Here is a 23062-nt window from a genome sequence, read left to right on the forward strand (position 1 = left end):
AATTGGAGTGTATGTGGGGTTTTTGATAATCGTCAGATAACCAAATCATCAGAAGTCTGTTGTTCTGAATGCAACAAAGGGCTATGTGGAGATTGTAAGGAACATCCAATCTTTACAAAGGAACAAAAAATCACGAAACCGTTACCATTGCCGAATACAATATAATACCGACCGAGGTCCTGCAAATCGCCACGGTTTGCAAAATACTTAATGAGAAATACGAGCTTTTTCTGTAGCAGTCACGATTGTCCATGCTGTAAGAAATTTTTGAAATCTCACAACAATTGCAAAGGTTTAACCGACACAAATGAACTTATAAAAAACGTTAAAACTTCAAATGCCATTTATGAACTTGAACACACACTGCTTGAAATTCTCGAGAATTTTCAACGACTGAGTACTAATCGAAAAGAAAATTTAACATCGCTAGAAAATAAGAAAAGAGAAATTGAAGCAGAAATCAAACAAACCAGGACCAAAGTAAATCGTCACTTTGATAAACTTCAAGATGCTTTGATGAAAGTATTAATTGCAGTTGAACAGAACGAAAGAAGTAAAATACAAAATTTGTTGACTTCTCTCAGAACAAAAGAAAAAGAGATAAAATAAAATGCCGAACAAACGTTACTTATATTAAGCAACATGCGTCCAAACTTAAAACATATATGGTGATGAAACATATCGAAAAAAATATTCCAGACGAAGAACAATTCATTCAATCACTCGCCGAAAGTAACGTCATGAATCAAATAAGTATTAAACTCCAAATAAACAAGCATCTAGAGCAAATCACATCCAGCGTGCAGAAGTTTAGAGATATCAATGTCAGTTCTAATGAATGCGATGCGTCTGTTCAGAAACGGAAATAAAAGCCCAGATTATGGTAGTTCTTCAAACCAGAAAAATCGATTACTTACTCTGACGTTAAAGAAATGCATCGATGCAGAGTTGCCAAACATCGCTGGCTGTTCTATGCTACCCGATGATAGACTGGTATTCTCCTGTTATCACCAACACAAAATAATAGAACTCAAAACAGACGGATCAATAGATTTCAAAATAAACAAGATTTGTACCACGTTTGATGTGGTATTTATTGGTGATGATTCTATTGCGGTTACATCTTGCGAATCAGATAAGGTTAGCATTATCGACCTGAAGAACAGACAACAGAGGAAAGCAATTAAAGTTAATTCCAACAGTGATGCATAAGTATACAAAGACGGACGTTTGATCTATTGTGCCAGGGGGAAAAGGATAAAGATGATTAGTTTAAGTGATGATTCCATTACCAATTTTACTAATAACATATCAGACTTTGAGTACGTTACATCATTCGGTGACAAACTGTTCTACACAAACATTGAAAATAACAGTGCCATATGTTGTGATTACCATGGTAGCGTACTGTGGACGTTCTGTAATACTAATGTTCTGACTGCTCCATTGGGTATCTCTGTAAACAATGATGGTAACGTGTTTGTAGTGGGATTAAATACTGACAATGTGGTCGTCATATTTCCTAATGGACAACGATTTAGACAAATTTTATCATGTAAAGATTGACTGGCTTCACCAATGGTTCTGCATTATGACCAATCTGCCAATACATTGCTATTTGTAAATAGATTCAAAGAAGCATGGTTGTATGAAGTTAAATGATAAATCGTGATGTTTGATATTTCCTATATTGAGCTATCAAAGGAATTTTGTGGTGTGATCTGATTTTGTTTACAGTTCTATTTGATTTGGACCCATTACTTATGTATTTATACTTCTTTATGGTGCAGACATTCAATCCTAGGTTTAATTGATGGAAAAAGCGTTTGAGTTAAAATTTTAAAAAAGAGAAGAAAAAGAAGATAATTTTGATTTCCATGGTTTGATTTGTTATTAAAAATAAATTGGTTAAATTTATGAAAAAGTAGATTGAAAGTTTAAAGTTATAAAAAGATACTCAACATATAGCTTGTAATAACTAAACTATTATGAAAGCAGAGGAACATTTAAGTTTTCAATATAGAAATAGAAAATTTACAAAACAAATTTGAATAATTTTAGTTTTTTTGTTTGACACATTGACAGATGATATACCCAGAGAAATTATGTCCCTTCGAATCATTAACTAGGTGTCGGAAACGGGATGAAAGAAAACGTACATTTTATCTATTAATATTAACAGTGAAACTAAAGGACCAACAACCAAACATTCTACCTGTATCTCGTATGAAGAATTTTTGTAATTGTAATCTCATTACGTTGTTATAATAAACAGAGGTGTGGGATACACAATAAAGAGCTGTGTTTATGGGTTTACGTATATATGACAGCAACCCAACGACAACAGTAACCGAAAGACAATTTAATTCTTTTGACATAATACTATTTTATAAAATTAAGATACAATAGTCAGTGATCAGTCTAATTAGTTGGAAACATTTCTGGATTTGTTTTTGTTAATGTAGCCAAAGACATTGGTAGCGAGAGTTGTACCATTGTGGCATTCAAGTTATTTCTGAAAGCGGTCAAACGGAATGTTATTTCATATTCTTATCAATTTATACAGTATATGTAGAAAAACAAATATCAAATTTAGTGTTAAAATATGCTACTGGTAAAGACGTTTTTTTATGTAAAATTTTACAAACTATAATTGTACAGTAAAAATGAAAGTTTATATCCCATTGTTGAAAAAAGTTTGATCCCTTTGAATCATATATATATATATTGGCTTTATACCAGCCCTAAAAAACGCTAGCTTTATTTTTATTTTTTTTTTTTTTTTTTAGACTATGATAATTGATTTATTGGTCTAAAGCTGTTACAATAACCTTATTGCTACAGCTTTCACAAACAAGGTACCCTGATATATTAATATCTTTAAGAACAGGGTGTCTTAAAGATAAGTTTTACTTTATAATTGTTAGCTAATTACAAATACAAATATATTATAATATAAACTTATATAATTGCAAATCATTTAAATTTGCATTTACGTATATTTTATTCCGGATTTGACCTTTACTTTTCCATCCTTATACAATCTACCTGACACATATTTTACTCGTTTAGAAAAATCGTGCGTGTGTCGCTAACTTTATTTAACTTATAAATGACTTTAACAAGACATGAGCGTTTTGAAATATCTTTATTAAATTATATGTTGTATGCAAGGAAATTCCATTAAAAAAGGAATAGTATATATACACCTATCATCTTTCATGAATCCACATCTTAGGCAAGCTATTTGCAAGAAAAACATGCAACATAGTGAGTACCAAAAAATAATTTAAATGGAATTAAAGGAAATTAAGAAACCAAAAAAATATTTAAACAAAATCATAATGAGTGCAATAAGAAGTAATTATTAAATACGTGTATAAAGATTTTTGTTGGTTTCACAAAGCATTGTGCTTCTTTTATTACAAATAAGGAAAGTATTTTTGACATAATATTATTTAATACAATTATGATACAATAGTCAGTCTAATTACTTCGAAACATTTCAGGATTTGTTTTTGTTAATGTAGCCAAAGACATTGGTAGCGAGAGTTGTACCATGGTAGCATTCGAGTTATGTCTGAAAGCTGTCAAACGGAATGTTATTACATATTCTTATCAATTTATACAGTATTTGTAGCAAAAAAACAAAATATAAAATTAAAATATGCTACTTGTTAAGATGGTATTTTTAAAAATATTCTTTAGCTTCTTAAAATATTTGTAATTAGAATCTATTACAATGTTACTGTTTACTCATTTTCAAATCAACTGATTAAGACTCCAGTTGTTGAAGCTTTTACATAAAGATTATAGAACGTTGGAGGTGATCATAGACCTGTTAGAATTTGGACAATCGTATATCTACAAAAGTAAAATAAAAAGAGATAAAACTTTACTAATCTTTGTCATATCTTTCAGTGAAATATGAAATAAAAAATGAGAAATCATATAATCTGATATTTTTATCAAAATATATCTTTTTTAGAGATTCATTTCCTAACTGAGAGGTAATTATTGTCTTCAATACTAAAACATTTGTTTTGGAAGATAGGCACTTTTTATCAGTTTTTAATCGCATTTAAATGTTTTCATATTTTACAATTTTACTAAGAAAAAAAAGCAAAGTAATTCTAAGCTCTGATTTTTCTACATTCATAATCGTGTGTCTGTAATTCCACAAGTGTTATTAATTTTATAAATTAACATTTATAATGTTTTCAACAATAATCCTTTAATTTTTGCAACCAACAAAATCGCATGTAAGAGATGGTTATTCTTTGTAAGCCGGTGGATTGGTATCAAAAACTTGTCCACTGTTCGCTTCTGATTGTATACCACCAACCGCCTGAATCTGTTGATCTGTCGGTTGAGTTGTTGTCATTACTTGATACTGTTGTGCTCCGGGATACTGCACTATTGGGTTAGCTGTTTGTCCGGAAGCTATCATGACCTGGTGACCGCTTGGCATAGGAATCTGAGTCTGTGGTAGGTTAGGAAACATTCCAGGTTGTGTGCCTTGCATAATAACAACTCCCTATAGAGAAATGAAAACATATATTTAGAGTTAACGTTCTGAGTCAGACTGCATATGAGTGACCTTACAGTTAAGACCTAGAGGAATTACAACTAACACATGAGTATGGTTTTATATACTAGCATATTTCGTATCACGGTATCAATAAAACCCTGCTGTTTTGTTGGATCAATTGAACAGTCCAGTATAATAGTACCAAATGGTAGTTAATAAACTGTTTGGTCATCACCCAATAAATGCATTTAATAATTTTAGGAGACGACACACACTTATGGTCGTTATTAATAGTTACTCTATGCACAGAAAGATTTGTTTTTGCCTGAGTCGAAAACGTGAGTATTGGTCGCATCATCTAAAAATAAAATCCTTTGACCCTCCTTGTCCCCCCTTGTGTGACAAAGTTGGATTCAGTAGGGGAGGGGAAATTTTTATGTTTTGGCGCAACCATTGCTTACCTGCTGATTTGAAGTCTTCAATGAGGAGCAGCAACAGCAGAATGAAGCGGCAATGATTGCCACTACTACTTCTGCAAAGGTCAACACAGCCATGAAAGCTGACAGAATCATAGCTTTTGAATTGTTACTTCCTCTCTAAAATAAACAGTGTAAATTATCAACATAAACCAAATGAACAAACTGAACATGACAAACACAAAATGCTTATTATTATATAAATATAACATTTTTCGCTTAAATACGACATAAAAATGCTAGATCTACATTTTTTTGTTCTTCTCTCAGTGTTATTCAAACCAATCGTGACAACACTTCATGGACAGTCTCGAGCGACCTAGATCATTCTACAAACACGACTATATAAAATTTAGCTTTCGTTTGTCGAATAAGTATTATTATCCTCTATGGCACATACAAAATAACTGATCTGCAAAGTATTTGATCTACATGGTACAATACATCATGGACTTTGTTATCACTTTAATAAATCTGACTAGTGAAAGGCATTACAAATGATTAGACGTATATATATCTTATGTTGTATTGTGAACGCTATGAATAATTGAGAATAACACTATTCAATGACATCAGAGACAATTACAACATAGATTTAAATACGCTACCATTTAACATCAGTTTCAAACATTTATTTTGTAATTTCAAATACATACAGTTTTTAAATATTTTTGACATATATATTTCAATATTCTTTAATAGCGTTCAATTTCTTTCTTTTAATTTTGTGGCAAAAACCTGTTTTCAAAATATAATTTAGACACACCACCTAACAATCTATCGTAAGCACCACAATGTTAAAATCATAACATAGGTTTAATCACTACAAGCGTTATTTTATTTATTCTTTAGCACCCAGCATTTTTTTAAAATGAAATTAAGAATAGAAAGAGGTCATTTTAATTTAATGATAATTTTTAAAAAAAGATAATGAACTCCTCAAGATACCTGTATAAAAATGTTGTACGCCAGACGTGCATTTCGTCTACAAAAGACTCATCAGCTGATCAGTGACGCTCGAATCAAAAAAGTTTTTTAAAAAGGGCCAAATAAAGTACGAATTTAAAGAGTATTGAGGACACAAATTTCCGAAAAGTTTTGCCAAATAAAGCATTTTTAATCTATTCCATGGTATAAGATCCTTAGTATTTCGTGTTAACAGTTAATTTATAATGATGAACATATCAATGATAATGTTTGTCAACACAGAAGTGATGACTACTGGGCTTGTGTTAATTAACTCCTCGTAGATACCAGGATTAAAATGGTGTACGCCAGACACGACTTTCTTTAGCGATACCGTGTGAACAAAACATGTATCTGGAACAATATCTGACAATCATACACAACTACTTATGTGTCTGCGAGAGCGTAACGATTTTGTAAACAAATATAAAGTACGTGTAAAAGCAAGGCGAAAGTAAACCCCGTATAAAGAGAACTTTGTCTGACATAACAGCAAAGCATTTTAGTATCGATAGTGGACAATTTGCTTATCTATTTAACATTTTTAGTTAATAAGCAACACCATTACTTACTATAATTGAACCGACTACACCAAGACTGAACATTGTAGGAACGAAAACTGACGCTCCTATTATGCTACACACCATAAATCCAGTTTTCTAAAAATAGAAATAAAAAGATTGAAAGAATATAACAATACTTTTAAAAATGTACATACAATTAAATTTTAAATTGTTTGTTTCCTTCTTTTTACAAACAAACTTACTCTATACTGAACAGATCAAAAAAACATATCAGGAATTGACACAATATCATAGTCATTCCCTTAAAGCAGAGTTCATTGCTGCTTTAAATTTATTTTTTGTAGTTTTTATTTGTCAACTGTAAATATAATTTTTGTTAAGTTAAAGAATCGTTGGTCTTTCTGTGCGTAAAGCCTACCAGACACATCCAGCTCGCCTCCCTCTTCCTTGACATACACATAGGCAGAAAACCAGTGACAACATACTACAATCACAAAAATTAACATTAGTATTAGTTAATATTTTAAACGTTTTCTTTCAATTCTAACAAAACTAATTATACTCTATTACGACATTTTGTAAATCTTTTTATCCAGTTAGATCCACTTTGCACAACCAACTCAGTTGGTTTGTTGTTAAATTTGTTCTCTTAAGGTAGATGATTGACAACAACAACAATTTTACTTGACGTTCAGCAATCAACAGAAATCATATAACAAATTTGTTTCTGTAACTAATATAGATATATTCCGTTCAGAAATACGCCTGTCCTCCGTATAATTTTTGCATAACTTCTATTTGCATGATTTGTATATGTATTTATATGCACCTTTCTACAATTGTATAAAACCGACAAAGTTTTTCTTTAGAAAGTTTATAAGTTTATAGGACTGCTTAAAATTATTCACTCACCCATCCAGAGCATATAAGACAAGTTATGTCAAATGCAAAAAGTGTGTGACCATCATCATATCGACTACACATCCAATAACTATCATAATAGCCACTGTAATCATAATTATTGGTGCGACAGTCGTCGTATTTGTTCCATGCAATTATATCCAAAATCACTCCAATTAAACTTAGAATCCCAAGAAGAACACCAAGACCTATCTGTACACCACCAAACACCTTAAATGTCCTCACTGGAAATGCTTGTTGCTGCTGTCCGCCTGGATGAACTTGTTGAAATCCCACCACTTGTGGTATGAATGGCGATGACATTGAAATATTTGCAGTCGTTGTTGACATTCTGAAATTAAAAAAATCTTAAATGATATAATTGAAACCTATCGGTATACAGAAAATAATAAAGAAGTATTTGTTAAAAATTTATTTAGTTAGTGTATTGGCAGGTAATGATCTATATATTCATATGTTTTTTTTTGTGACCTACCGAATAAGACTATTTACCGGCTTTATAATAACATGAACATGACGGATGCTACATGTGTAGCAGGATCTGCTTACCCTTCCGGAGCACCTGAAATCAACCCCAGTTTTTGGTGGGGTTCGTGATGTTGTTGTTGTACCCCTATTTGTGAAATTATGTTCACCCATCGTTGTCAATATAATGGAATTTGACGCGACTGTCGTACAAGTGAGAGGTTTAGCGCTATAAAACCAGGTTCAATCCACCATTGTCTACATTTGAAAATGCCTGTACCAAGTCAGGAATATGACAGTTGTTGTCCATTTGTTTGATGTGTTTTATCATTTGATTTTGCCATTTGATTAGGAACTTTCCGTTTTGAATTTTCCTCGGAGTTCAGTATTTTTGTGATTTTACTTTTTGGTTGCATAGACTTATGCCTATTCCACGCAATAAGCTCATAACAGTAGACATGTAAACAAATGAACATTTTGACACTTAGTGCTTGGTTTCCTGCTTCCTAAATGTAGATATATCCTTAATGTGGCGCATTTCGTTGTTGTTTTATGTTTTGGTGAATGATTGGACCATTTTATTTCGATAAAATGTGTTTTGGTGCTGTGTCATTTACAACTTATACTGGTTGTTATCTTAATTTAATTATTGAATTGCTTTATGTTTTCAGAATATTTGCAAACTTAAATACATTCTGGAATTACTGGCGTTGTTGTTTGAACATCTAAATGTTCAGTTCGAATTAAATTCTATAACTAAGTTCGATACTTTTAAGTTCTGAAAGAAACCAAGCCACAAAAGAATAAGAAATTGAAAAGTTATAAGGAAAAATTAGAAACAATAAATGATTGTAATACGTTGGAACTGGCATGCAAAATTTAACAGTAAAAAGAGGGAAAACAACAAACTAAATTGAAAAGTAATAAGATGGAAATAACAAACTAAAATGAATAGAAATAAGGAAAAATACCAACCTAAAGTTAACAGTAATGAGGGGTAACAACGTACAAAACCAATACAAATTAAAGGTAAATAACAAACAAAAATGAGAATAATAAGAATTAAAAAAAAATAAAGTAAAGTGTAATAAGAGGAAAATAACAAAGTAAGTGAATAGTGTTAAGCGAGAAGTAACCAACAAAAATGAATAAAATGAAGGGGAAAATAACAAACTTGATTACAAGAATTTCAAAATGTCTTACAAGAAGATATACATACAAACTGGGAGGTTGCAAGGCAAAACATATTTATTCAAAACCTATGAGAGAAACAGATTGATGTTAAGATAAAGTGTAGAAAGTTGTTATCGAACATCCTGACTTAACATTTAAAACAATGTCGGAAAAATCAATGAAAAATGGAAGTGAAGTTTTATGTGTTATTATCTCCATTTGTTTACTATTTCAAGATTCGTAAGCAGTTTTATTAAATTCATGTGTTCTTTCTTTTTAGCAATGAAAATGAGAATATTTTACTAACCTTTTCTTTCTGTGTTGAACGGTGTATCTTATTTATAGATAAAATGTCTGTCAATAATAGCAAAGTAATATCTGTTGTCAGATGAAATACTTCCTCAATCGATCAATGACGTAATTCTACCTTGACTTTATCTGGGTATTTATATTTCATTATAGTGTAAATAGTTCAAGTTTCATAAACAATCTACTGTCAGCCATAACGTTAAAACGATATAGAGTAGGGCCAATTTACCCTGCATTTGTTTTACTCACCGGGTAATACACATAATTTGTTCAAATCTATTTATATTGGAATATCAAAAGGTCTATGTAATTTACTTGAAATACAAATTGTTATTTAGCGCTGTAGTTTGCTGTTGAAAGTCATGCAATTTTTTTTAAATTTCAAACGGCATATTTCACTGAAATAATTTAAGTTGTATGTGGAAGGCTTAAAATGCAATTAATAGTTTTTTTGTTTTGTTTTGTTTGTTTTTTTTTGTTTTTTTTTTGTTTGTTAGGAAAGTCCTTCTTAATCATTTTAAATCTGTTCTTAGAACTTAAAAAGGCCATGCTAAAGATAATTGAGTAAGTGCTAGTCTCAATCCTAATTCTGTTCATTTTAATCGAAAAAGAAATCGGAAACCCCCACCCCCACCCATCACAAACACCATCCCTCGGTTGCCATTGTTTTTTCATGCATGAAGGTATTTACAAAGTAACAAATACATTTGTTGTCAGTCACCATTAAGGCAATCGTGGTTGATATACGTTAACTTTGTATTATTTATAAGTAACATAAGCTTAGAAAACACTTCCCATTTCTTCAGGTAACAGATATTGTAAAAATACGATTAATAGTATGCAAAGTTGCGATTATTTGGTAAAAGTTACAATCTTCAAGTACAATGTTTCATTCTTCTGTCAAATGTAAAATCTATTAAAATATAAATCAAATCGGAATGAACGAGAGTTTTGTTGGAATGGAGATTCCTATTATACATTCATAGATTTTTTGCCCTTTTACATATCAATCCTTTTTAGTGTAACGTAGTTCTTCTTTTTATTTCATAGACCGTAGAATATTAATTTTTTTTATTAATATCGGGGGTCATTTTTTAATTTTTATTAATGTAATACCAATGCCCTTTGATTATAAACCCACAAAAACTTAATTCACCTGTATTTTAGTGGTTGTCATTGTCATCCATTGTGTTGTGCAATTTGCAATTTTTTAATTGCTTATTAGCTAAAACAATGTCGTTGTTTTTCTCCTTTGAATGTAGTACATTTGCTTTCACGGGGTCTTTTTAGATCACTAAACAATCAGATTTTGCACTTTTTTAAAGTCCGTCGTTTAGTCTTTGTGTTATGGTTGTCTCATTGGCCATCATACCACATATCATTATTTCTATATTATTTTGTAAGTTTTATTTTTTGTTTTTCTTCACAGTATATAATGTCCCGATCTTTTTCAGTTGTAATGTTTATCTACTCAATCATTGAAATCATGTTAAGTATTATATGTTTTATCTTGTAGCGATATTTAGATTGTAATTATTCTGCTCTCATGGGGGCACTTTGATAAGTTTATAAAATCATGCTGTTGTATGTTGTATTGATGGTTGTTTTAACAGTCTGACATTAATGTATTACCTTACATTACATTACGTTATTGTATAGTGTTTTGTGGACTGTTGTTTCGTTCATCTTTCTCGAGTGATCATTTTTCTCTAAGTAACTTTTTAAATGTTGAACACTATATTTAGGAGATAACTGTATTGCATTTTAAGATTGGCCTTCGTAAAACGTAGATTTTACTATCGCATATTAAAATTGAGTTTACTTAGCGACGCGTAGCGGAGCTATGTAAACGGATATTTGCGACAGTACAATGAAGTTTTAGGTAGTCCAAGCTTAAAATACAATACAAATATCTCCTTTCTAATGCCACGTATTAAAATAAATTCCATTTTAGTAAATATTATGACTTAATAATGCCATATATAAAAATGTCCGCAAAACTCTTACATTGTCTTTGGCATCTAAACAATGTGACGTCATAGGTATACTCACGATGTCAAATGTAAACACTAGACGTATTAATACTTTTCATACTCTTCTGAATGATTTAGATATTGACAAAAAGAATGTTTTGAGGCACAAAATGTGACTTTTCGGTTTATTTTTTGAGAAATTACTAACCAAACAAATTCGGAATTCAAAATGGTGGCTTTCCTTATTAACCGACTGATAGAAAGTGCAATCTAATCCTTCAAAATATTTGTCAACATCTCATGAAAATTATCGTTCCAAAAGAATTGCATTAGATTAATACATGTACGACTGCATGCGTATGGTTCACTTTCTACTTGTCATTTTTAATATTATTCGGAATAGAGGGATATGTTTTTTCAATTTGATTCTACAGCTTCGTGTTTGTCGGGCAAATAAGTCGTATTTCCGCAAATTGTTATATTGTTTTATATTGGTTTTGCATTATGCCTATTTAAGTTTCAATTATACTGACTTTAGGTTGCAATTCTGTAAATATAGACAATGCAATTTCCCATAGGAATTCCCTTTGCGGCTAAAACTGTGCCACTTTTACTTTGAAGTTTCGTGAAAAATTATATCCCAGAACGGAAAGTTGATATGCACTACCATTTTATTCAAAGGTCAAAATATAGGGCTGTGCGGCATATTTTCAACATTTCTATGCCCTGAATTTCTAAGAGTTTAAACTTATACTAAAATTGTATACAACCCTTACCATCACTTTTGGACCTCCTAAGAATTAAATTTTAGGCGCTACCATGTTTTTCTATACTTCATTCCCAAGTTATGTCTCTATGAGATGAAACACAGAGATCATATCTGAGAACCAGTACGTTAACAAATTAACATATCTATGAATATTATATATCTCCCCAAAAGGTGTAATACCACCATTGATTTTCCTCTATTAGTCTTTGTTAAATTTGCACTTTTCAAAAAATTGTGCAGAATTTATATTGTTTCAAATAAAGAAATACTTGGCATGAGTAAATTTTTATCCTGTCCAGTACTATAGAAAAAATTTCACAAAACATTTCATTGCATATAAGAAAATAACCATCACTGGAAGTTAACCAATCAAATTTTCCCCCTTTTTTAACCTGTGTACAAGCTTTAGTAACCATGTAACCTCAAGTTTCCAAAATATTCTATAGAAACTCCAAATAAAAAAATAATGGTGCTTTGAAATACCCAACATATATGTTTATGACCCAGAAATGTGTTACTGCAATGAAATGTAGGATGAATTACCTACAACTGTCAAATTCAAGGGAACATTTTTTTTCGACCTTTTTTCGTATGCAACCGGATGTGACGTACTATGATTTGGTGGTATTACACCAAAAGAGGCGTGGCTTGTGAAACAGATGTATTTACAAAGTGCAACCTATACAAACATTTATTCAAATAGAAAACTCTTGTGAAACACTTTTTATCACAACAATACTTATTTATCAGAATTATAGCCTTTATGAAATCACTGCATATACTCTAACTTTTCTTTTATAGTACATTTTATACCCCCACCCCTGTTTCAATGTTTTACAGAATTTGAAAACAAGACTTTAATTATTGTCAGCTTACCCTATGTGCATTTTTTCTGACATGAAATGTCTAGAACTTGTTTGAAACTATTCTTATAACAAATTAAAGGCATTTCAGAATACTATAAATGTAAAGTTTAGTAGTTAATCATTCCAACATTCAAGATTATATAAAGTATCTAATCCTGCCTTTGTCTCCAGTCCACATCTTAATGTATGCCTATTTGTCAATTAAAGTTTACAGTTTCTACCTCAAATGGTCAGTGTAGAAATGTTGTCACAACAATATCATCTCTAACCCTAAACAAAAGAGCTATGTCAATTGGACATGCTTTGATACTATATCATTCTGCCCTTGAATTTTTACTTGATAACATTTTGTTCGCTTTGGAGATTCCGTATATCGTAAAGTTATCGGAATTTCAATGGGAACTAACTGTGCACCACTTATTGCGGAGCTGTTTTTGTATTGTTATGAGTTACAATTTATGACTAAAATCAGCAAAGACCCATCGAAACAACATCTGATACAAAAATTTAACAATACTTTTAGATATTTGGATGATATATTGGCTCTCAATAATGACAACTTCAGTATGTATACTGATGAAATTTATCCTGTTGAACTTAATTTAAATAAAGCTAATACTAACAATGACCGCTGTCCTTTCCTCGATCTTGATATCTATATCATTAACGGGAAGCTTAATACAAAAATTTATGATAGAAGAGATGATTTTTCATTTCCTATCGTTAATTATCCATTTTTAGATGGTGATGTTCCCTTGTCACCATCTTATTGTGTTTATATATCTCAACTTGTACGATTCGCTCGTGTATGTAACAACGTATTAGATTTTAGCGAGAGAAATTTATATATTACTGACAAATTATTACACCAGGGTTTTCGATATCATAAACTAGTCAAAACATTTACTAAATTTTATCATCGGTATAAGGACATCATTCGTAAATATAACTCAACATGCAGACATCTTATACGTTCAGGTATTTCACATCCAATCTTTTATGGTAAAATTATTTACAAAGCACAAAAATGTCAGTATTCACCTCAAAAGCTAACAAAACCTTTAAACAGACTTATTAAGAAGGGATATAGTTACGATACTGTTTTCAGGTCATTAAAAATTGCATATTTTGGCTTTAATATTGATTCACTTATAGGGTCTTTCCATCGGAATTAAACATATTTATTCTAAAACCAGTTGTTGGCATGACACGGGTTATGTTCTTCTCATATATTTTATGACGGTATAATACTAAACCCCTAACAGGAGGGATTGTGCCTGATATTCATATGATGAAGACATAATCTTTCAATCAGTTTAAATGAGGTCTGGAGCTGGCATGTCAGTAACTGCTAGTAGTCTGTTGTTATTTATGTATTATTGTCATTTTGTTTATTTTCTTTTGTTTCCTATTCTGACATCGGACTCGGACTTCTCTTAAACTGAGTTTTACTGTGCGTACTGTTGTACGTTTGTTTTTTCTACATTGGCTAGAGGTATAGGGGAAGGGTTGAGATCTCAAAAACCATGTTTAACCCCGCCGCATTTTTGCGCCTGTCCCAAGTCAGGAGCCTTTGTTAGTCTTGTATCATTTTTAATTTTAGTTTCTTGTGTATAATTTGGAGTTTAGTATGACGTCCATTATCACTGAATTGGTATACATATTTGTTTAGGGGCCAGCTGAAGGACGCCTCCGGGTGCGGGAGTTTCTCGCTGCATTGAAGACCCATTGGTGGCCTTCGGCTGTTGTCTGCTCTATGGTCGGGTTGTTGTCTCTTTGACACATTCCCCATTTCCATTCTCAATTTTATCTAACATAATTTAGCTAATATATGAACTAGATATGATTAAACAAAGCCATATTTTCAAAAGTTGTATGTATGAAGTTACCAGTCTAATGTATGATTTCACTAAAAGTTTTATAGAACTGATTGCTAACATCTGTGTTTTGCATAATTTCAAAGCACAGTTGTTGTTTTCTATACAAAAGACCTTTAAAATAATAAAATCATAGCATTTACAGGTTAAATTATCTGTTTTGTGACCCTGTGGGTAGGCATTTTTCTGGTTTTTTTTTGCCACTGGGGCCTCACATTTCTAAATTATTCTGCTTTTTCTGTGAATATGGAATATTCAGTACATATTTAGGATAGAACACACTATTGTTAGTTTTATTGAGGTATTTTTGTATTTCTAGCTTGTATTTTTTATGCCGCGGTCACAAAAAAGCACATTCAGGCGTTACGGCTTACTTTGGGGTTATCGACAGAACAAAAACACCCCAAAACAATATTCAGGAAGGATCTATGAGTTCCAATGACTGCGAAGAGTAAATATATGCACTTCTAAACAATTCAAATAATAAATATGCATACATTAAGAATTTATTTTGAATTCAGGCCTTTAAGTACATGTAAAGTATGCATACTGTAAACTGTGAATTTATGCTGAGTCAGTATTGTTAAGGCCCAGGATTTTCTCAATCTTCATGATTCAAAAAACTTTGTATTTGAATTAATTTCATTTAAATCTCTGAGATAAACAAGATTTGGTGAAATTCTATATGTTCTTTTTATTCATCCTATATAACTTGGAATTCTGTAAATATAGACATAGCAATTTCCCATAGGAACTTCCTTTGCGGCTAAAACTGTGTCACTTTTACTATGAAGTTTCGTGAAAAATTATATCCCAGAACGGAAAGTTGACATGCACTACTATTTTATTCAAAGGTCAAAATATAGGGTTGTGCGGCGTATTTTCAACATTTCTATGCCCTGAACCTCTAAGAGTTTAAACTTATACTAAAATTTTATACTACCCTTACCTCCACTTTTGGACCTCCTCAGAATTAAATTTTAGGCGCTACCATGTTTTTCTATACTGGTAACATTCCCAAGTTATGTCTCTATGAGATGAAATACAGAGATCATATCTGGGAACCAGTACGTTAACAAATTAACATATCTATGTTGTTAAACAGCTGTATTTACAAAGTGCAACATTTATACCAGACTTAAAGGACGCTTAATTTATTCAACATATAAATGAAATTAATAAACAATGAGTATTTTGAAATATCTTTATCAAATTATATGGTGTATACAAGGCAATTCCATTGAAAAAAAAAAGAAAAGTATACACCTAGCATCAATCATCAATCACCATTTTTGGCAAGATACTTGTAAGAAAAACATGCAACATAATAAGTACAGAACAAATACTTTAAATGGAATTAAAGAAATTAAGGAACACACAAAATCTATAAAGCAAAATCAAAATGAGTGCAATCAGAAATTATTATCATATACATGTTAAAAGAACTTTTTTGGTTTCACAAAGCATAATACTTTCGGCCTACTTACAAATCTCTTATTACAAATAAGGAAAGTCATTTTGACATAATATTATCCATGTCATTATAATACAAAAGTCAATGATCAGTTTAAGTAGTCAGAAACATTTCAGGATTTTATTTTATTAATGCAGACAAATAAATTGTACCATTTAGCATTCCAGTTGAGGTTTTTTGTGAACGCTGTCAAACAGAAGGGAATTTCATATTCTTATCACTTAACGTGTTAATTGTAAAAAAAAAAACGAATATGAAATTTTGTGTTAAAATATGCTATAAATAAGTTCGGTATTTTTTATTAAAATTCTTAAGTTTGCCATACAATTTGGTACAGCACCTATAACAATGTTAGTTGAAAAATTAATAGAACAAGATTCATTTTCAAATCGATTGATTAAGGCTTCGTTTGTTGTACCTCTTCACATTAAAAATATATACAGTTGGAGGTGGTCACTATAGACCTGTAAGTATTTTGACAATCGTATAAAAATATATTTACAAAAATAAATAAAAAGAGATTAAACCTTACTAATTCTTCTCATATCTTTCAATTTTCATATTCTTAAACTGATTCGGTATACTGCGTGTGACTGGATTAATAGCAAATAAGTCATTATAGAATATGATATTCATATAAAAAAGATCTTTTTAGAGATTCATTTCCTAACTGAAGGTTATAATTGTCTTCCATGATACTTAAATATTTGTTTTGGAAGATAAACACTTTTTATAAGTTTTAATCTAATTTAAAGCTAAAACATGTCATTACTTTATATTTTCATAGGTTAACAAAGCAAAGAAATTTAAAGCTCTTCATTTTATATATACAGAATCGTGTGTCTCTAATTTCACAAGTGTTAGTAATTTTATAAATCAAGATTTATAGTCTTTGATTTTTACAACAAACAAACGCAATTGCATGTAAGGAATGGTTATATCTCATCTATTATTTGTAGGCTGGCGGATTGGTTTCAAAAACCAGTCCACTGTTTGGCTCTGAATGTGTACCACCAACGGCTTGAACGTGCTGTTCTGTCTGTTGAGTTGTAGTCATTACTTCATACTCTTGTCCTCTAGGATACTGCACTATTGAGTTAGCTGTTTGTCCGGTAGCTATCATGACCTGATGACCGTTTGTCATAGGAATATGAGTCTCTGGTAGGTTAAGAAACATTCCAGGTTGTGTGGAGTTCACAAAAACAACTCCTTGTTGAGAAATAAAAATGCAATATTTATAGATACAATTACTGCTTTGTTTTTATCTAAAGAAATAGTGATAAATCTTTCTAAATAAAAAAACCAGTTTTCATACAAGTTAATACGATACTATATTAAAGTAAATAAGAAGAATCCTCCCCGAGTTTAAGTAAAGAATAGGAAAACATACTAAAACTCAATGTATATTCCATTGCATAATGGCCATGTATATTGACAATATGTCTGTTAAAGTCGGGACTTGGTACAGGCAACCAAAACTTTCTGTTTGCCAATTGTAAGAATGTTATTTCGAGTTCCAATTTTTCATTGAATTTAGAGTTTATGTCCAGAGTAAGAGAGAATATGGGTGACACCACACCGACTTAGAGGAATTACAACTGACATATCAAAATGGCTTTAAAAACTAGCATACTTCGTATCACGGTATCGATAAAACCCTGTTGTTATGTTGGTTTAATTCAACGTTCATGTATAATAGTACCAAATGGTAGTTTATGCACCGTTCTGTCACCTCCAAAGAAATGTATTGATACTTTAAGCAGACAACTCACAATTACGGTTGTTATATATGCATGGAAAAACTTGTTTAACACTAAATCGACAACGTGAGTAATGGTTGCAACATTTAAACATGAAATCCGTTGACCCTCCTAGTCCGCTCTTGTGTGACATATTTAGGTTCAGTTGGTGAGGCAGAGTGCCCATGTTTTAGAGCAACATTTGCTTACCTGCTGATTTGATGTTCCCCATGAGGAGTAGCAACAACAGAATGAAGCGGCAATGATTGCGACTACCACTTCTGCAATGGACAATACAGCCATGAAAGCTGACAGAATCACAGTTTTCGAATCATTTCTTCCTCTCTGAGATAAACATAAAAGTGTAAAGTGTCAACATTTAGGAAATTAACGAAGTGAAAATGACAAAAAGATATTTTATTATAAACATATAAATTCTTCGAGTTAAATTTAGCACAAAATGTAACATCTGTAATTTTAGTTCTTTTGTCAGTGTTATTCAAACAAATTGTGGCAACACTACATGACCTATGTCAACCGACTTTGACTATTCGACAAACAAGCCTATATAAAAAAAGAGTTTTATTGTTCAAATAAGTATCATCATTCTTTACGACAGACCTGATCTGCAAATTGTTCCCTCTACATGTCACAATACATCATGGACTTTGTTACCAGCCTAGATAAATCCGACTACAGAAAGGCATTACTTGACTAACGAAAGATTTATCTTATATTACCTAGTTCGTCAGGTGATCACTGTCGCTAGACACTGTGCATTAGGGAGTTGCGATGTCAAAGAAGCATGGCTTGAAATTCAGCTGAGGGAAGAACAATATTTGCAACTGCTAATATGCAGATATTACATAATTGGCTCAAATTTAAAACGACGTATTTATAATAATTGTTGTCTGTCGTAGAGTTATCACTTGATTAGACGTTTATATAGTATAAAAAATTAATAAACGGAAAATTTGTGTCATATATAAATTAAGAATTGAATATTACTTGATATCAAATTCAGTCAAAACTTTACCTGTTCAAAAACAGGATATTAATATGTTTGTCATAAAATTTCAATAATCGTTCTTTTTATAGCGTTGAATATATTTCTTTTAACTTGGGGCAAAAGCCTGTTTTCAAAATACAAATGAGACACACCATCTAACAATCAACCGCAACTAGCACGACACATTGAAAAGCATAACATACGTTGGATAACTAAAAGCGTTATTTTGTTTATTATTCATTAGAACCAATGAATGTTTCAAAATCAAATTAAAAAAAGAGTGGCCATTTTAACGACCAATTAAAAAATGTTAAAGAACGATTCCGTGTGAACTTGTCTCTAGAAATATTTTTTTCTAATCATACACAACAAATAACTTTATATGTCCTGTCCTGTAGATTACATGACAGTTTGACAAACAAACATACAGAACGTTTGGAAGCAAAATTGTATAAGGTGAACTTTGCCTGACAGAACAGCAAAGCATTTTAGGTAAGGTTTTTAATGCTTGCATTTAAGTTTGATATTTTGACGCTTATCAACATTGATAGCTATGAAATGCAATATGCTTATCTATTTAACATTTTTTTTCATTATTAATAATCAATAGCATTACTTACTATAATTGAGCTGACCACACCAAGACTGAACATAGTTGGAACGAAAATTGATGCTCCAATTATGCTACACACCATAAATCCAGTTTTCTGAATAGAAAAAAAAACTTTACAAAATTTAATTATACTGTTATTTAATTAAAATGAATTTACGTTATTTTTTTCCTTTTTGTTATTAACAAACTTACTTTATATCGGGACAGTTAAAAAAAACAATATCAGGAATTCAAACGTGGCCGTATAATTCCAATAAAGCAAAGTCAATTGCTGCTTCAAATTCGATTCTCATAGTTTTTGTTTTTCAACTATAAATGTAAAATATTTTTGTTTGTTTTTTTGGGGTTTTTTTTTCTTCTTTCTATAAGTGAATTAATCGTTGGTCTTTCTTAACTTTAAGCCTACCAGGCATATCCAGCTTGTTTCTCTCTTCTTTGACATACACATAGGCAGGAAACCAGTCACAACATACTACAATTACAAAAATCAACATTAATATTAATTCATATTTTTACCATTTCCTTTACATTTTAACGAAACTAAAGGTGCGTCATTGATGTTTTTTGGGTTATTTTTTTAATGCAAGGCTCCTTTTTAACCATTTTTCTTGCAACAAGAAATATATTATAAAATTTCGTGTACAATAAGTACGTAGCATCACCCCCAGTTTTTGGTGGTGTTCGTGTTGCTTAGTCTTTAGTTTTCTATGTTGTGTCATCTGTACTATTATTTGTCTGTTTGTCCTTTTATTTTGGCCATGGCGTTGTCAGTTTGTTTTCGATCTATGAGTTTGACTGTCCCTCTGGTATCTTTCGTCCCTCTTTTATAATACCAGGGACGAAAGGACCAGAATATTATAGCGCTGAGCTGATGATTCTGAGATAGTGTGAGTCATACAAAAAAATACGATTTGTTTGAATAAAAAGATGTTCTTTGAACATACGACCATTCTACAAATTCAATCTGCTATATTCTCAGTTTTCATACAACTGTAATTTTAACAAGTTCTTGTAACGCAGCAAAATTAACAAATGTTGAAGCAAATCTCTCTCTCTCTCTCTCTCTCTCTCTCGATCTCTCTCTCGATCTAATTTATAACAAAACAATTTACAAAACACAAATATGACTGACATGAACCAACGACAATCACTGACATGAACCAACGACAACCACTGAACTACAGGCTCCTGACTTGGTACAGGCACATAAAGAATGTGGCGGGGTTATACATGTTTATGAGCGCTCAACCCTCCCCTAACCTTGGAAAGTGTTGTATCAGCACAACATAAGAACAAACTGTCAAAATCAGTTGAAATAGGGTTAACGCATCAGATCGATACATAGCAGAAAAACATCAAACAAAGACAAAAAACGGACGTGGCAGGGAATTTATAGATCCCTCATCCCTAACAACAAAAAAGACACTAAATACAGATCAAAAAGCCAATAACAACAAAAAAAAATATTTAAAGGATTGATAAGTTTACCCGAATCGTCTTTATTTCCGGGCTCGGTTAACAACATCATCGTAAAATTTAGGATGCGCTTTTTGGTTTGAAATAAGTTTTCTACAGGTACAGCCAAACTTGCAAACCAAATCTTTGTATCTATGGAAGAACTTAGTAAAGGTTTTAAGTAATTTGTAGTAACGAAATCCCTGACTTAATAATTTACTAGTAAAAAGAAAAATCATCCCTTTTCTCGTAAATTTTCGTGTAGAAATTCTGGTGTAACACTGAAATATCTAAATCTAGGAAAGGACATTTATTGCTGTTAACATTTGATTTATTTAAAGTAAGTTTCTTTGGGTATATTTCAGCAGTATATTTGAAGAATTCTTGATTATTTAACGAAAACATATCATCAAGATAACGGTAAGTTTTGTTGCATATATCAATTAAATGGAATTTAGATCCTTCTTAGCTGAGTTTGGACCTAACTGAGATTTATAACAGTATAGGAACAAGTCTGCTATTAAAGGGGAACAATTGGTGCCCATAGGAATACCCACAACTAGTCGATATGCATTTATATGCATCTTTCTACAATTTTTTAATTCCAACACAGTTTTTCTTTAGAAAAATTATAAGTCAGCTTAAAACTATTCACTTACCCATCCAGAACATATTAGACAAGTTATGTCAAATCCAAAAAGTATGTGGACATCATCATATCGACTACACATCCAATAATAATCATAATAACGATAATTGCCACTGTCACGGTCGAAATCAATCTTGGCGAGACAGTCGTCGTATTTGTTCCATGCAGTTATATCCAAAATCACTCCAATTAAACTTAGAATCCCAAGAAGAACACCAAGACCTATCTGTATACCACCAAACACTTTAAATGTCCTCACTGGAAATGCTTGTTGCTGGCGTCCGACTGGTAAAACTTGTTGGATTCCAACCACTTGTGGTATAAATTGGGAGGAAATTGGAATATTTGCAGTCGTTGTTGACATTCTGAAATTTGAAAACAAACTCAAAGAAACTGATTGAAACCCGTCGGTATACAGTGCATTGCCAGATGATGATCTATACATGCCAAGGTTTTTGATTGTGGAAACCAATGCCTACCCCACGCAATAAGTTGATAAAAGTAGGCAAGTAAACAAATGAACATGTTGACACTTAATCTTTGATATGATGACACCTACATTAGGAGATATCCTTTGGTTTGCAATTGATGTTTGTGAATTTTTGTTTGGTACGACAATTTCAAAAAGGTTCAAGAGGATTCTGCTCCGTTGTTGTTTAATGGTTTTTTTTAATGAAATGCCGATTCTATTTTTGTGATGCATTTTTGATTACAACTTATACTTTTTTAATTGCAATTTTATTCGTTACTGGAATGTTTTATTGCTTCGTAATCAGTTTAAATTGATATACACGCCATCCTTAAATTATTACTAAACAACAGTTTCTTCTGACTGGTTGCTCATTGGTGTGGCTAATATTCTATTGGCTTAAATGAGTTATAAATAAAGGCAACAGTAGTATACGGCTGTTTGAAATTCATAAATCGATTGAGAAAAAAACAAATCCGGGTTACAAACTAAAACTGAGGGAAACACATCAAATATAAGAGAGCTACGACACAACAGAAACACAACATTAAAATGTAACACACACAGAAATGAACTATAATATAACAATGGCCATTTTCCTGACTTGGTATAGGACATTTTAAGAACAAAATGGTGGGTTGAACCTGGTTTTGTGGCTGGCCAAACCTCCCGCTTTTAAGGCAAGGTTAAATATAACATTAAAATGACAACATTACATGACAGGACTACAATACAAATAAATGGGAGAACATATAAGACAGAGAAATATACGAATAATAGCTAACAAAAGGTACCAGGTTTAAA

General features: G+C 31.4%; 1 protein-coding gene across 6 annotated transcripts in view; it reads right to left on the reverse strand.

Moving 5' to 3' along the window:
* Window positions 1-23062, reverse strand: part of LOC127703077 (uncharacterized) — a 126502-nt gene that overhangs the window by 55123 nt on the left and 48317 nt on the right. The window contains exons 1-6 of one of the 6 annotated variants that reach the window (XM_052207477.1): window positions 9364-9489; window positions 7410-7749; window positions 6916-6981; window positions 6546-6632; window positions 4993-5127; window positions 3135-4537 (exon numbers count right to left, since the gene is read on the reverse strand). The exons of 1 other annotated variant lie outside the window; for it this stretch is intronic. In XM_052207477.1, coding sequence (XP_052063437.1) covers window positions 4274-4537; window positions 4993-5127; window positions 6546-6632; window positions 6916-6981; window positions 7410-7748 — 891 coding nt within the window. In that variant the 5' untranslated portion in view covers window position 7749; window positions 9364-9489 and the 3' untranslated portion in view covers window positions 3135-4273. Of the gene's footprint in view, window positions 1-3134; window positions 4538-4992; window positions 5128-6545; window positions 6633-6915; window positions 6982-7409; window positions 7750-9363; window positions 9490-21799; window positions 22155-23062 lie in introns of those variants that run through there. 4 more of the 6 variants (XM_052207474.1, XR_007982658.1, XM_052207470.1 and 1 more) reach the window with 4 other exon arrangements.

The sequence above is a fragment of the Mytilus californianus genome, unplaced genomic scaffold (assembly GCF_021869535.1).
Source record: "Mytilus californianus isolate M0D057914Y unplaced genomic scaffold, xbMytCali1.0.p SCAF_5, whole genome shotgun sequence".
Taxonomy (NCBI): domain Eukaryota; kingdom Metazoa; phylum Mollusca; class Bivalvia; order Mytilida; family Mytilidae; genus Mytilus; species Mytilus californianus.